Below are 15,201 nucleotides of genomic sequence, written 5' to 3' on the forward strand. Positions count from 1 at the left end.
GACTGAAAAGACACCAGGGGTCCTGGTGGACATCAAGCAGAACATAAGCCAGTAATGTGCCCTTGCAGCAAAGAAGGCTAATGGTATCCTTGGATGCATTAGACAAAGTATTGACAGCAAGTCAAGGGAGGTGATCCTTCCCCCCTACTCAACACTGGTGAGGCCACACCTGGAGTGCTGTGTCCAGTTCTGGACTACTCAGTACAAGAGAGACATGGGTGTACTGGAGAGAGTTCAGCAAAGGGCCGCAAATATGATTAAGGGAGTGGAGCACCTCTTCTGTGAGGAAAGTCTCGGAGAGGTGGGACTGTTCAGCCTGGAGAAGAGAAGGCTCAAGAGGGATCTTACCACTGTGTGCAAATACCTGAAGGGAGGGTGCAGAGAATATTGAGCCATGCTCTTTTCATTGATGCCCAGGCACAGGACCAGAGGCAATGGACACTTTTTTATTGTGAGGGTGACCAAGTGCTGGCACAGGTTGCCCGGGGAGGTTGTGGAGTCTCCATCCCTGGAGATATTCAGAAGCCATCTGGACACGGTCCTGGGCAACTGGCTCTCGGTTGAGCAGAGGGGGCTGGACCAAATAACCTCCAGAATTTCCTTCCCACTTCAGTCATTTTGTGATTCTGTCATTCACCATTCATCATGCCACCAAAATTTAAAGACAAAAAAAAAAAGAGAAAAAAAAAATAACCACAGCATATATGTATACATGAACATGCACAAGACAGCCTAAGGTTTGTCAGCTAAATTCCAGCTTAAGCGACTAACGTGAAAATTGATTATCAAGAATTTTGAGTATTCTGTTGCCCTTGGTGACTTGTTGACTTCTGCAGCAGCACTTCAGTGATTGCTACAAGGTTCACCGGCCTTCAGAAATGACACCATTCAAATGCCAAACTGTTGTGACAAACTTATTTTGGGGAAGATATTTTTCCAATATTGTTAACTAAAAGACAAATTCAGCCTCTGTATAAGTGGATGCAACTGCTATAAAGTCCAATTTCAATCCAAATAGAATTGGATGTACTTTAATACCTGAATTCAGTCCCATACTTTGAGGGGTTTTTCCTTGGGGATTTAAGGTATTTATTGTTAAGCATATTGTTATTTAGTGCTCTCACAGTGACTGTGAATCTACATACTTATACAAGTGTCATGATGTATCTTCAGTAATCGAGTTCGAGTTACTTTAGCACAGGTTTGAGATGCACAAAGACAAGCTCATACCCATACACACAAGTTAAAATTCCTTTTAAAAATGCCTAACATTCCTCAAACACCTCCTTTATCTCTATCTGCATTTTCATATGGTACTTACTTTTATAACACAGTGCATCATTCATTTTCTGCTTTCCTTATGAACTTTCCAGCAGTGAGGAATTGCACAATGAAAAGCAATCATTCATTATTATAATGAGCTTGCCAGATTGCCAGGTTTTGGTGTACATGTTCTGCCTTTAGCTGGTCACAGTTTTGACAAGAACTTGACAATTTCAGTTATCAGTTGTATCTGTGACTCTGTTGTCTGGATGAAAAAGAATATTTGTTAGCAGTGCATCCTACTAAGAAGAAAACTTCCCTCTCCACTGTATCAGCAATGCTGAAGCTTCCTGTTAGCTGCAGACACCTAAATCAGGGTTCCTGTGCTATAATTTTCACTAAATATACCAGAAGTTGCACTACTTCGTGTATTTGTAATTCTCTGTGCGAGTGTGTCTGCACGCTGCTTTAGGGACTGCTAAAATTACTTGCTGCTCTGTATTTTTTTTTTTTTTCAAAAAGGAGATTAATGAAATAATAAATGTAAAAATCAAGAGGAAAGTTGCCTGTTTTAAGAATATAGGGGATTCTTTAATGCATATGAGACCAGGAACCAAAACCACTCCTCTGCCCTACTAGACTCTCATACCACATTACTGCATTTATCTGAACATGACGTTTCTCCATGCCATGGAGGTCAAGTCCTATGTGATGGTGAATTTTAGTCTGGGTTCTACAATAATGTAGGAAATAATATTGGCTGCATAACTGATCTGGTCACTTATACAGTTTCAGTCATACTGAAGTCTTTTCATCCAAGACACAGACTGTCCTTTTTCACTGACAAGTTACTTTGGAGCTCTGCCTGGAGTCCACTTTCCACTAAAATTCCCTTTCCTCTTCTGGTAAGATGGACAAGGAGTTCCTCTCTTCCAGCTCTTGGTCTCCTGAACTCTAATCAAAGAAGGAGGGAAGGGGAAGTTGCTGCTGACTGGTCCCCACGTGCTTCTGAAGAGTGAGCTGTGACAGCTTGAATTTCATATCTTCGATAGGAACCTTTTAAAATCACTGCCACTGTCTGCACCTTTCCTGGGAAAAAAAGATCAGCCTCTTAATTCATTAGGTTCTCGGTAACCTGGAAAGCCCCTTTAGGTGGTATTAGAGCACTGTTCTACTGACATGTTTGTGTTCATGTTGTCTGTTTAACATGGAGCTGAGTGCTGTCAGTGCTGGATCAGGGGAACAGCCACTGAGCTACTCCCCAGCAGCGTTGTCTGGGGCTCCACAGACAGGCATGATCTAGCTGCAGAAAACAGAATGGCAAGAAGGGGAAAAGGGAGGGTGTTTGCTAGTGAGCCACAAGTTACATGTGAGAGGGCAGTTTCAGCTAAGGTACCTGTGTCTGGCATGCTGAAACAATCGGTGGGAAGTTGGATTTAGATATCTCCAAGTAAGAGTGGGACAAGGGACCACTGTCATGAACCGCTTGCCATTTCATAGACATCAACCTTGTACTGGGAAGGTCATGCACACAGCATTCCCAGGAAGACCTTTCCTACCTAACGTCAGCCAGGGCAACGTTAAATGATGGGAGGGAACTCCAAATCCAGAAATACACTTGCTGATATAGATACTAAACATTATATCACCACATGGAGCGAGGAGATGAGTGTGCTGTAAGATTCTGACTGGCCAGGATTTACCAAAAAGTAAAGCATTTTAAGACTTGTATCTTCTTTTGGCCACTCAAAGACATAGTATATAGCCTGTGGGGAATTTTGGGGAGTATGTGGGGAATTTTAAGTGTTCACTGAGCTCTCAAAAGCATCAATAAAAGTTTGAAGGAGGATCTCCTTTTCTCAGGCTGCCTTCATACCATCTGGTCTTACAGCAAGCACTGCATCCCTGGGCCCTTGCAGGAAAGGATGTTGACTTGTATCTTGTGCCCAGCAGCACCACTACCAATGCATAGGGCACAGCTGCAGACTGTACTGAATACCAGAGGTGTGCACTGCAAAAATAAATGTCTGTATGTATGTAAAGGAAGGCTTCAGATTGCAGGCATGCAACTTTAATTTTTTTTTTCTCCATGGGAGTACAAGAACAAGTGATTCAAATATGGCTCTAGAGTAAGTTCATCATCAGCAATGAACCACGACAGCTTTTTCACCTTAAGGTTGCTCTGGGAAGGGTTGTGGTAGCCTAAATGCAGCCAAGGAGAAGAAAACCTGATTTGTTCCACCTCCCTGTAGGTCTCACTCTCACCATGCCTCAGAGTCAGTGGGGAAAGCAAGCACTATTCTAAGGAGGGGTGCTTATTCTGCATGATCTGAGTCACTGTCTGGTGGTGCCTGTCTGTCCAGTGAGTATAGAGAAAGCTTCAATAACAGGGTTTCTAATGTAGGTACTAAAGGTCAGTGCCAGCAGTTAAGTGGAGCTAGCCTGGTATAAGTCCCTGGGTTGGGGTCTCCTGGGAAGCCCATAGTGAAGCAGGGAATTGAGATCAGTCACTGAATTGCAAAGCTGTCATCCAGATGTCTTTCACTTCTCTAAGACTGGAAGATCTGGAGGATTAGTGGATGAAAATTTTCTTGTGGAAAGCAAAAATTCTTGTATTTTGTTTATGTCCCAGGAAGACTTCAAACTATTGAAAATGGCATTTAACTTGTACCTCTGGTCAGAGTAAGTAGGTCAAATCATTCAGGAACATCTGAGTGGCAGCTCTGACTCCATGCAGCAGCAGTGCAAGATAATATGCCCAAGGTGTTAAGATACATCCCACTGTGCCCCTGCCTGTGAGCATGGCAGCACTTCCTTTGGTACAAAATTATCTTTGGATCACTCTGTTGTTCTTATAATCATTTATATTTGTAATTATACAGAATGTAGACTCTTCTACTGTAGAACATAAACATTTTGTTTTGCAGGTTGGTTACTGGAATGACATGGATAAGTTAGTTTTGATTCAGCATGAACCTACACTTGGAAATGACACTTCAGCCATTGAGAATAGAACAGTAGTTGTCACTACAATTTTGGTAAGGTGTTTCTTTTTTTAATGCTTATACTGGTGTGTGGCACTATCTTATTTCTAGTTATGTTCTAATTTAGTCTGCTAATTCCTAGGCTAGTGGGAGGGTGAGCCATATATTTTAATTATCTTGACTGTTATGTCTGTACATAGTTTTTTTGGTACGCATTTATTATAATGATTTACTTAAAATCAGGTTTTTAAAATTGAGTTGCAGTATTTTTTTTCCTTTATTCAGTCTTTTCCATTTTTTACTAAAGTAAGTCTCTGAAATAGAAGTTAATTCTTTCAACCTCTAATTGATAAATCTTGACTCACAAGAAACTGGAAGAAAATATAAACCCAAAACTTCGGAATTGAACAGAGGCTATAAAATGAGATGTCTGTAATGACAGTGTCACTTTTTGTTGGTACATTATAAATTCAAAATTGACATTAGCAAGAGCTAAAATTGTAAGTAGTATAGTTCAGTCAGCCAATGAGACCTGGATTATCTACTTTCAATTGTGAATGAAAACATGAATTTAGTAGATGCATTTGCACATATTTCTTAATATGTTTATTTAGCATTTCAATAAAATTTCCATTTTAATAAAATCTAAATATATTTGGGGTTTGATTTTCCAGTGTTACTGATGTTTTTAAAGAGTGGTTGCAAAAGAGAATGCAGTTGCTTCATTCATTTACATTTTTAATGTATAGTTTTTCAAAACCATTGTTTCTTACAAATCTGTATTTTAAACAAAATATTTAACAATTTTCCCTCTGAAGTCAAACATGCCCTTTTAAGCTGATGTTTGTCAAAGCCAACTGGCAAAGGGTGACCTTTACCTGACCGCTTTTAAGATTTTACATCTCAGTTCACTGCCCTTTTCACCTGCTTCATTTAGACAAGACATTTTAACCCTTTAGAATAATCTGTGTCTCAAATGGGAAGGAATATTCTGTATGTGTTATTAAGCAGTATTTTTTCTAATTTAATACAGAGTTGAAAATAATCCAAAGGACAGTGACAAGACCTTTTCTTACTCAGAAAAGCAGTTAGTTACCAGATTTCCAGCAGTGTGTGTCAGCATTTGTACCTTAAGTATGTCTTAACAAATCTTCTGTTAAAGATTATCATTCCAGGATGCAAACCAACCAAACTTCTATACAGGAATACAGAATGTAACTCCTAACCAAATTGTGTAACTCTTAATTTTATTTTATTTTTTTTGCATGGGACATTTAAAATATATGTATCTTTTTCCGAAAAAAAAAAAAAAAAAAAAAAAAAAAAAGACTTGGTGATGGAAAAAAAATATACTTCAGTACAGTCCTCCTCTTTTCAGCCTCTGATGAAGAATCCTATTTTAAGAAATTGATCAAGGAAGAAAAGAGTCCCAAGATGCTGCGAACATTCCTAACTAAGGCTCAAGTATTAACCACCAGTCTAGTAGCATTGAGCTTATTTTTCCATATGGATTACTGTTCCTCTGACTGGATGACCAGGCACTGAACCACCAAGAAAAGTTCTGTGACTAATCTGAAATGTCTAGAGCAGATGACGTTAACCTTCAACTTTGCCAAGCTGAGAAGAGAATGATGTGAATAACAAGTTTCAGTCGAAATTTTCCTCTCATACCAGTCCTGATATCTTTGACTGAAGCTACCATACATGAATACTGTAATTTCTATAAATAGCTCCAATCTTAGGAGAAGCAAGTAAAACATAATAATGAAAAGTAACAGAAAAGGTTCCTGTTTGCCAGAAAGGAAAAAAAGGAAAACAAGAAAGCTTTTAAAATGTGTTATCTTGCCTGTCCTGTTTGCATTGGAGCATTTTGATGTGCATAATAAATGTTATCTTCAAAAGAACTTTTCCAGTCCCTGTATTGAAAGGACTGGTGGGATCATTTTCAAAACCAAAAAGCTGAATTAATATTCCAAAACATGCCCTATGTTTATGCAGCATGTCATTTTGGGATAAATGCAATTATTTGAAAGGAGCACTGCTTCTTGACCAGCAGTGTCCCCTTTCAATGTTTCAAAATCACAGTGCAAGAGAAATATATCAGAATTTGGTTTGAATAAGAATATATGGTGAATTCTGCCTTATCATGCCCATCTCCCATTAACTCCACTGGGAGCTGCACACATGATGCTGAAGGCAGGTTAGAACCATAATTCTTAATATTGGCCTGCCAGGGCAATATGTTTAGTATCCACGAGCATGTGATCACAAATAAAAGATATCTTTAACTAGAATAACTTTCAGAATCCTGTTACTTTGCTCTTCTTTGTATTATAGTCATGTTGCAAATGCCAGACAGAGACTTTTTCACCTCTTCATTGCCCTCTTCACATTGAAGGGAAGTTGAACCATTGTAGATGACAAATATCATTTTGATAGCATGCATATTTTCCCACATTGAACTGAAAAGCTTCTGCAACCAGTGCTGGCAGGCTTTTCAGTCTTCAAAGACAGGTGTCTTGGCAGCCTAAGAAAAGTTTACAAGTTTTCAGCATGGCTTGCTTTCATTTTTGCCTGAAGCCAAATAGCACAAGTTGATTTGCCCGCTGTTTCTTCAGTTTTTATGTCTCTATGCTTACTTTGCTGTAATGTGGCTGTGTGGCTTTTGCATAGAAGGTGCATTATAACAAATTAGCTCTGCACTCCAAGAACTTAGCGCAGTGTTTTCTATTTGGCAAAATATTATGTTCATTTGTAATGTAGTGAAAGCACATAGAATTTGTTTTACAGTTTTGGTTTAGTGCATAAGCACTCAACCTTTCTCTGATTAGTCATGTGGTGCAGGAGCAGCCCAGAGAGAGGTGGCAGCAGGAGCAGCTGATGTGCTTTACCAGCTGCCATGCAGCTCTGCTTTTTATATTTCCTGGGAGAGACCTGTGTCATGCATCACATGTGATGCATAGGCTCCTGCACATCTGGCCATTTGAAAAGGACAGATTTTCTACCTGTGTGCAGAGGCATTCCCTCCAAGGGTGGGCTTGGGACCTCCAAGTGCACAATAGGCTTATTGTGTGACTGGAGAAGGGACACCATGTGCAGCCCTCCTCTAACACTAAGGTAAAATGTGTGACTTAGCCAGCTATGAAGGATGATCATCTCTAATTCAACAAATTGAGAAATACAGTCACAAGTTGTTGAGGTAGAATATAGGGTAGTAGGCTGGGAAGACCACTCCAAACTCTCTAATTTATTTCATGATACAGACAACTCTGAACCTACTCTGAGATTGCAAAACTTAAAAATCACAAAAATCTTTTAGAACCAAAGTTTGATGTACATCTGCATTGTGGCTTCCAGCTCAGTATTTTAATGAAATAGTCTTGGTGTTGGCAGATTAACCTTCAAGGGCAGGATCCAGTTCACAACTGCGTCACCTAAATGTAGATGACTTTACAAAGGGTATTGATTCAGTTGCACACATATAAGCATTCATTGATATTTAAGATGCTCTAGGATATACTGCCTAGCCCCCATTTCTTACGCTGGCAGGGTGACACTTGCCTGTCTCATGCCATATATGACCATGTGGATGTCTCAGCCAGTGTATGTTGTTTCAGGAATGTGGGATAACTTGTGCCCCAGGTATGTAAGTTTTCATCCAAGTCCACGAAGATTTAGAAATTGATTCAGTGACCCACAGGTGGATGCCTAACACTGATAATATCAGACCTATCTGTAAAGGGGCAGCACAAGGACCTGCAGAACAGCACTTGGAGGTCAAGCAGGTTACCTTAGGGTGTCTTAGATGACAGATAACCTTCATTCAGTGACTGAAAACCACCCTCATAGTTTTGACTGATGTACTCTTGATGGAGTCTTACCTCAAAAATTCTAACTATAACTTTCTTTCTCATAATAGAAAAATATTTTTGATTGAAATTTTATTGATTAAATTCTTTAGTAGGCTGGAGAAAAAAATGAAGTTTGTTGCATGACAATAATAAAGACTTCAAACCGAATCCTGGACACTTTATTCAGAAAAAAAAAAAAAAAAAACACCAACAACAAAACCACTAAAACCAAAAAATCTTCATTGACATCTAAAGAAGTTTCTTTCAGAATAAAGTGTGATAATGTGTGCCACTCCTGTTCTAAAAATGAGACATTTCCTTGCACAAATATTTGTCAGTTTTATAAATTATTTTTGCAATTCTTAAAGATTTTAAAATTAATTTTAGAATAGGAATCCAAACAGGTCTGTTTGGTATTTGGGTTAGTTACTTTCTCCAGCTTCCCTTGTAGTATGAATCATCAGTTGTGAGCATTTTACTGTACACATGAATTTGTGGCAATGTGGTGGAATGATTTGTGTACATTTATAAAGGTAATTGTTGCAGACATCAACTTGTATTTGCAAATGTTAAATATTGTTATAAAATTGTGAATTATATAAGTAAAGCTTGCACCATTTCAAATATCTGTTCCGTGCTAGTCATTGATCATTTCAATGTGGACTTTTCCTTGATTCACTATCCCATAGAATACTATTAAGCAGCTGAAATCTTGCAAATATTATGGTGTTAAACCTCATTCAGCAGTAAGTCAAATGTGGTTTATATCAGTAAGTTAAGAGTTTATAGTTCAAAAATGTAGTAAATAAAAAGATGGTGGGGAGAAGTAATATTTTTATTAGACAAGATGCTATAACTGTAAACAGTAAAAAAGTATGCCTACTGTTTTCAGGTATTTCAGCTGATCTAATAGATATTACTTCTCCATAGATGTCCTGCATCTCTTGTATCTTTAGACTAGTGTGGTTACACTAACATTACTATTAATTTAGAAAATATTATTGTAATAGACTATACAGAAAAAATCTCTTTTGGTGCCACAGATAGAAAAGAGCATCAAGGTGTGTCTGAGTACATGCTATTGATCAGTTCAGATATTTCATGACTTTGCAGTGTGACCTTGAAAGTTCATCTGTGTAAGTTGCTTGTTAGCAAACTAGTAAAACTTGCTTTTCAGTGCCCTGGTGTTATTATAATAACATCTGCACACCTCATTAATTTGAAACACCCACAAAGTCTGAAATGGACAGAATTTGATTTTTTTTGTAAACAGTCTTTATCAGAAAGCCACATTCAGTCCCACCCACATCCCCCCATTAAATTCTACTTTGAAAATGCACCTCTCAATATTTGGCAGGTAAAGTAGGCACAACAATTAAAGAAACTGCTATTTATTCTGTGTAAAATGTGTAGGAGGGAAAGGACAAGATAGTAAGCAAAAGGTAGTAGGTGTTTCCATTATTTTTAATTGTATTGTTTCACACTGACAGATCTCATTCAATTGCTGCTTCTTTTAAAGCAGCCTCTGCAAGAGGTACTTACCTTACTCTGTAAGAGAATTGCATTCTAAGAGGTGTTCCTTGCTGTATTTTGCTCTAAGTCATTAAGAGCAGAGTGTATAGAAAGAGAAATGGATGGGGAAAGAACCAGTGTGATTTCTCCAAGTCACCCAGAGGATCCCTGACAGAACCCAGGTCTTGTGAGCCCTCACTTGGTGGTCCCTCCACTGGATGGGATTGCCACTGCTTGCACCTGCCAAGGACAGTATTAGACCCCACTGCTTCGCTTCTCAGCGTTCCCTCACAGAACTCATGGGGAGGAGATTATTTAGCCTTTAACAGGAGATAAGGCATCTGCCATTGGCTTTGCTGTGCAGAGGCAGTTTTTTGTAGCAGCTCTATCAGTAATAAGGTGCAGGCAGAAGCAGAATGTCTGGGGTTTGGGAGAAGGAGCAGGCTTACCTGGCCTCCTCTATGCCTGTCTTCTTTGTCTCTCTCCAGAATTATTATTTCCTGATGTGACCTTAACTATATGCCTTTGGCTTGGGATTTATAAGAAAGGCTGAATCAGAAGAGCTAGCAGTCACTAACTCTGGTCTTTGAAAAACAAAATTGCTTTTGGGGTGCAGCAAGCAAATGTAACGGAAGCTTGTAAGGAGAGACCACAAATGCAGGATCTTGGACAAGACTTGCTTGTATTTCTAGCTAGCAGTTGGCTAAATCACAGTCAGGAGACATAGTATGTTTCACCTCTGTTTACTTTTAACCATTTTTGTGCAGTAACATATCTAGGAAGACCCTGATTTTGGCTTTTCCTCTCATGGGAACAAAAATCCTACATGAGGGAGGAATAGCTGATTAATGTGCCCAAAATACTTCCCAAAATCAAGATCTACTGCATAGAGGGCAGGACCCTTCTTGCCCGCTCTTCTCCCTCCCTCCCTCTAGAAGACAGGTGGTTGAGATTAAGGTGATTTAATTGGGAATAGGAATATGAGAAATGATGCAGGCTACTGGTAATACTCACCAGTTTTCCTTTGAAGATAGAAACTCTGTATGGGCAAAGGCATTGCACTGCATCACTGCAGCAATTATGGTGCATAGTTAATGCTGTAGTTCAGTGGTGTTCTCAGTGCCCAGGCCACATGCATCAGGACAATAACAGTTTGTTTTGTGATTGCCCCAGTTTTAGAGGTCCTTGGTGATACCTAGATGTGCAGAGGTCATAACTACATGCTCAAGAAATGCAACATTCTGCTGTTGTCACCCTCAAATTTCTCTGGGCATTTATACTTACATATAGGTCAAAGAACCAGGTAGTCAGGGGTTGACTTTGGAAGTGATCACTGTGGACACTTTTCTATGCTGTGTGGTTCCTTAGCCGAAGTAATGGTCATAATGCATCAATGGCCTCCAACACTGAATTACTTCTAAGCGATTGTGGTCCAAAGAAGCATATCCATAGCAGAGAATAATAACATAAGAAGGAGATGATGGGAGGGGAGGTGTTCTGAGAATACACTGGAGAGTGAAACATCCTTACACAGAGGTGGGTCCTGGGCAGAGTTACCACAGGGAGTAAACTTAGATAAGTAAAGGGAATAGTTCCTCCCATGTATAATATCTCTCTTTTCTATTTCTCTGCCTTTTCACCTTATAATAGTAAATTAAATATACTGTTCGGGCTTGCTGAAAAGTGTGTTTCCACACCCTGCTAATAGGAGCTACATACTGGTATGCAAAAGGAAAAATTTACCTGACACAATGAAAAATTTTGGAATTGGCTCATTCAGTCCCCCTATTGCTCATGTAATGCCACTTATCCCTTATTGTTAAACACCTAATAGAGGTTACAATATTGCTGTTGCTTACACCTGATGCTGATGTAATTTCAGTGAAGCAGATATTCTCAGACTACACGTTTACCTTTATTTTTGTATTAATTACGTATGTAGGAAAGATGTGAATAGGGCAGAGTACTACCAAGGTTAGTATCAAAAAAATAACATTCACCACAGCCAGCATAGAGAAATATTAAGTTACTGGTATTTTGTGATGGAAATTCAAATAAAATGTGACATTAGTGACAAGTATTTTATCTGGAGCTGGCTATGAATATGAATTATGTGAAGTAATTTAAAATACCACCAGAAAGTGTCGTTTTACCTAATAATTCCTAAAGTCTGAATCCACACAGGAAAAAAAAAAAAAAAAAAGTGACCATGTTTTCCCAGTGTGACCTTGATTTCTAATCATATAATGTTCACTGTAGTGATAGTATGGTTTACACAGGGAATGTAAGATCCACTTTTCAAGACAGGTTTTACTTGTTTTCAGTGGCACTCCCCATCCAAAAATACTTTGGTACTTCTTTTTCATGCAGCATGTAAAGTCAGTGTCTGCTTAGCACCATTCTTGTCTATGCATATTGCTTAGAGTCATCCTAAAAGACCTTGTAGAATCTGCTTTGTTTAAGATACATGTTTCATTGGGAATGTATTTCTGTATTCTCACTAGAATGTATGGAAGCTCTTATTAACTATGCATTCTAAACCCCAAGAAAGCAAAACACTCAGGCTGTGCATCTGAAATTACATAGACAGTAACCACACTATGTTAGAAGAGATGCTTACTTACTGAAGTCAAAAGCATAAATTCTACCTTGCAGTATCCCACAGTTATTTGCACTGTGTAGGTTCAACCTCTATTCATGCTTTAAATTTAGCATATACTGCACTAAAGTCTTTTAAAATAAAGTAAAATGTATATGCATTCTTGGATAGTTTTTGTGTTCATAATTTATAAGGTTGATAAATCTTGTGAAATGTATAAGCCAAATTACAGTGTAAATAGTATGCCTTCCCAGAAGGATTTCTGTTCATACATTTTAATTTAAATGTGCTAATACTATCTATGAACTTTTGATAAAATGTGTGTTGTTCATCAGTAGATGACATGTTACTTTTCGGAGTATATTCGGTATACTTCTCCTTTACAGTTCTACTTCTTTCATTATAGGAAGCCCCATATGTTATGTTCAAGAAAAACCATGATACGTTTGAAGGGAATGACAAGTTTGAAGGATACTGTGTAGATCTGGCGTCAGAAATTGCAAAACATATTGGTATCAAGTACAAAATTGCCATTGTTCCTGATGGAAAATATGGAGCAAGGGATCCAGAGACAAAAATCTGGAATGGGATGGTGGGAGAACTTGTTTATGGGGTAAGCATACCAATTTTTGAAGTAGGATTTAATTTATCATAGTATTAGTCATAAAATAGGAAGTATATATGCATTTTATTTAACCTTGGGGTCAGAGAAAAGAAACAGAATTCTGTTTCAGATCTCTGTGCTTTCATTTATTTTCAAAGGAAAATCAAATATTTTCATGCAAATTCTACTATTTATTCAGCTAGTACCTTGCAACATTAGTACAGTCATAGTTTGCACATCCCTTAAAAATTCATTAATGTTATAACTAATGTTAGAGACCATCTATTCCTGATACGTTGTAAAACTTAGTTGGGAAGGATATCACTCATTTATTCATTTGCATGGTATGGTGGACAGATCTTTTAAAAAAGATAGGACTCTTAGTCTATTCCAAGAACTGAGGAATCCACAATCATGTATTAAACTTATATAACAAACCACTACAGAGAAGTGCACAGTTAGGCAGTTCAGAATTAAGACAGACTTTTAAGATGAACATTAGTAATAAAATTTAGGAGCAAACCTGGTAAGTTCAGCAACTAAGAGCATTGTGTTATACAGTGATCTGGAGAAGGATTCTTTAGAATAGCATAACAGTTAACAATTCCATTGACACATAAAGTTGCAATACTTAATGAAAATAGTTTGAACAAACCCAAAGAAATATTTGCTGTATCTGGTGTTACCAAAAGTAGCAAAACTCAGAGCTGTGTTTGCTGATGACTGAAGTTGCTAGTGTCTGCACTGAGAACAGATCAGAATTCTTAGAGAAATTTTTCATGTTAGTAATGGAATTAAAAAAAAAAATAATGCTAAAACTACTTAGGTGAGGAGATTTCTGCCAATGAACTCATAACATACCTCAGCCTCCCTATAAAAAACTGCTGCAGACCAGTTGGTCCATCCACAGTTGCAGTTTTTGCAATTCCAGTGGCAGTTAGGGACATGTGTGGCAAAAGCCTAGTTGCTTTTCTAGAAGCTCCATTTTTTTTCCCTTCTGTCAGCTCAGTATAGCTGTTAAGTTTTGTCAAAGTCTTCTCCACTAACATCAGCTCAGGGGACGACTCAACATGAAATAGACTGCGTGCTGCACAAATGTGGGAAATGGTGTCCCAGAGTGTTGTTGATTTTCCCTGCACACGGGAATGGGAAGGTTAAACCCACCTTACAAAAATCCCTATGTTCTTGGAAGTTCTTGGAGGAACCAACCCCCCTCTTGTGTCTTTAAAGAGTATAAAAGCTGAATGATCACCAAGCATATATATATCCACTTTAGTGGCTTGGAAACAGCTCAACCCTCGGGATATTCAAAGTCAAAGGGTTTTCAGACTTTTTTATCAAAATGGAGGTGACTCCTTGTCTGGCTTTTAAGTGCAATAGCAAACGCATGGATGTCAATGGCTATGCACTATTTTAAGGCAGGAGGTTTTTTTAATCATCCAAGAAAATTTCCAAATTGTGAGAAAATTCTCTTGCCCAGATGCATAGTTTCAGTGGCCTAATATCGAGCTGAAAATTATAGATGAAACTTGAAATTATACTTAAGTTTTCTGTTTGTTTGTTGTTTTCCTTTTATCATGAAAAATTTGCCTCATCAAACCCAAAGTGCCCTAGTACTAGACTGAAATACAAAGTGCTGTTAGGAATTTCACACAAAGATTCATGCCAGTTGTGGAATTTGACCTGCAGCTGTTGACACAGCTGCAACAAAACTCACAGGCATAAGGAACCTGTCAAATCACCTGCATGAAGAGAGTATCCCAGAATACATGGTCAACACTTCATTCTTTGTAATGGAAGAGAATGAGGTGAAGGCTCTTTAAAGGTTTGATGGCCAGGTTTAAAAGCTCCTGCACAGCTATCTGTTTGGGATGGCTGCATTCTGATTGTGATTCTGGGACTGAGCTCTGGGAATGAGTGCAGAAAAGCTCTCAGAGCTGCTTTTTTACTGAAAAAGCTAACAGAAGTCTGCTGTTGCCCAGTATATTTGCTTTACTGTCCAAAGGCTCCTTGAGGCTCTATCTATCCCAGTATAACAGTGGCACCAGGGAATGCCCTTGGGCACTGGAACTTGCCTGACTAATCTGCTAAATTGCAACAATGATCCCTGGGATATTTTTGGCCCATAATTACTGTCCAAAACAATTTCTGAGCCCAGCTGGACACTTGGATGGGGAAGAAACCATTCACCATAAGTAGCTTGAATGCAGCCATGATGGTTTACAGGTTAAATGACTTTCATAGTAGCGACACAGACTCCCCTGTGCCAGCTGGCCTTAAGGCCAAGAGCTACTCCAAGCATGTTTAATGTACTTTTACAGGTGTAGCTTTAAAGGAAATTGTTATTTCTGTTAACTTATAAAACTTTGCTGCTTAAGATTTCCATAG

At 38.5% G+C, this 15,201-nt stretch overlaps 1 protein-coding gene across 8 annotated transcripts in view; it reads left to right on the top strand.

Moving 5' to 3' along the window:
• The window catches only part of GRIA4 (glutamate ionotropic receptor AMPA type subunit 4), a 240,246-nt gene that overhangs the window by 171,412 nt on the left and 53,633 nt on the right, over positions 1-15,201 (top strand). For 7 of the 8 annotated variants that reach the window (XM_032990755.2, XM_032990747.2, XM_032990754.2 and 4 more), the window contains exons 9-10: positions 4,191-4,301; positions 12,616-12,822. In XM_032990755.2, the coding sequence (XP_032846646.1) occupies positions 4,191-4,301; positions 12,616-12,822 (318 nt within the window). Of the gene's footprint in view, positions 1-4,190; positions 4,302-5,625; positions 8,727-12,615; positions 12,823-15,201 lie in introns of those variants that run through there. The other variant, XM_032990756.2, reaches the window with a different exon arrangement.

This window comes from Tyto alba, unplaced genomic scaffold, assembly GCF_018691265.1.
Source record: "Tyto alba isolate M040663 unplaced genomic scaffold, T.alba_DEE_v4.0 Super-Scaffold_2, whole genome shotgun sequence".
Taxonomy (NCBI): Eukaryota; Metazoa; Chordata; class Aves; order Strigiformes; family Tytonidae; genus Tyto; species Tyto alba.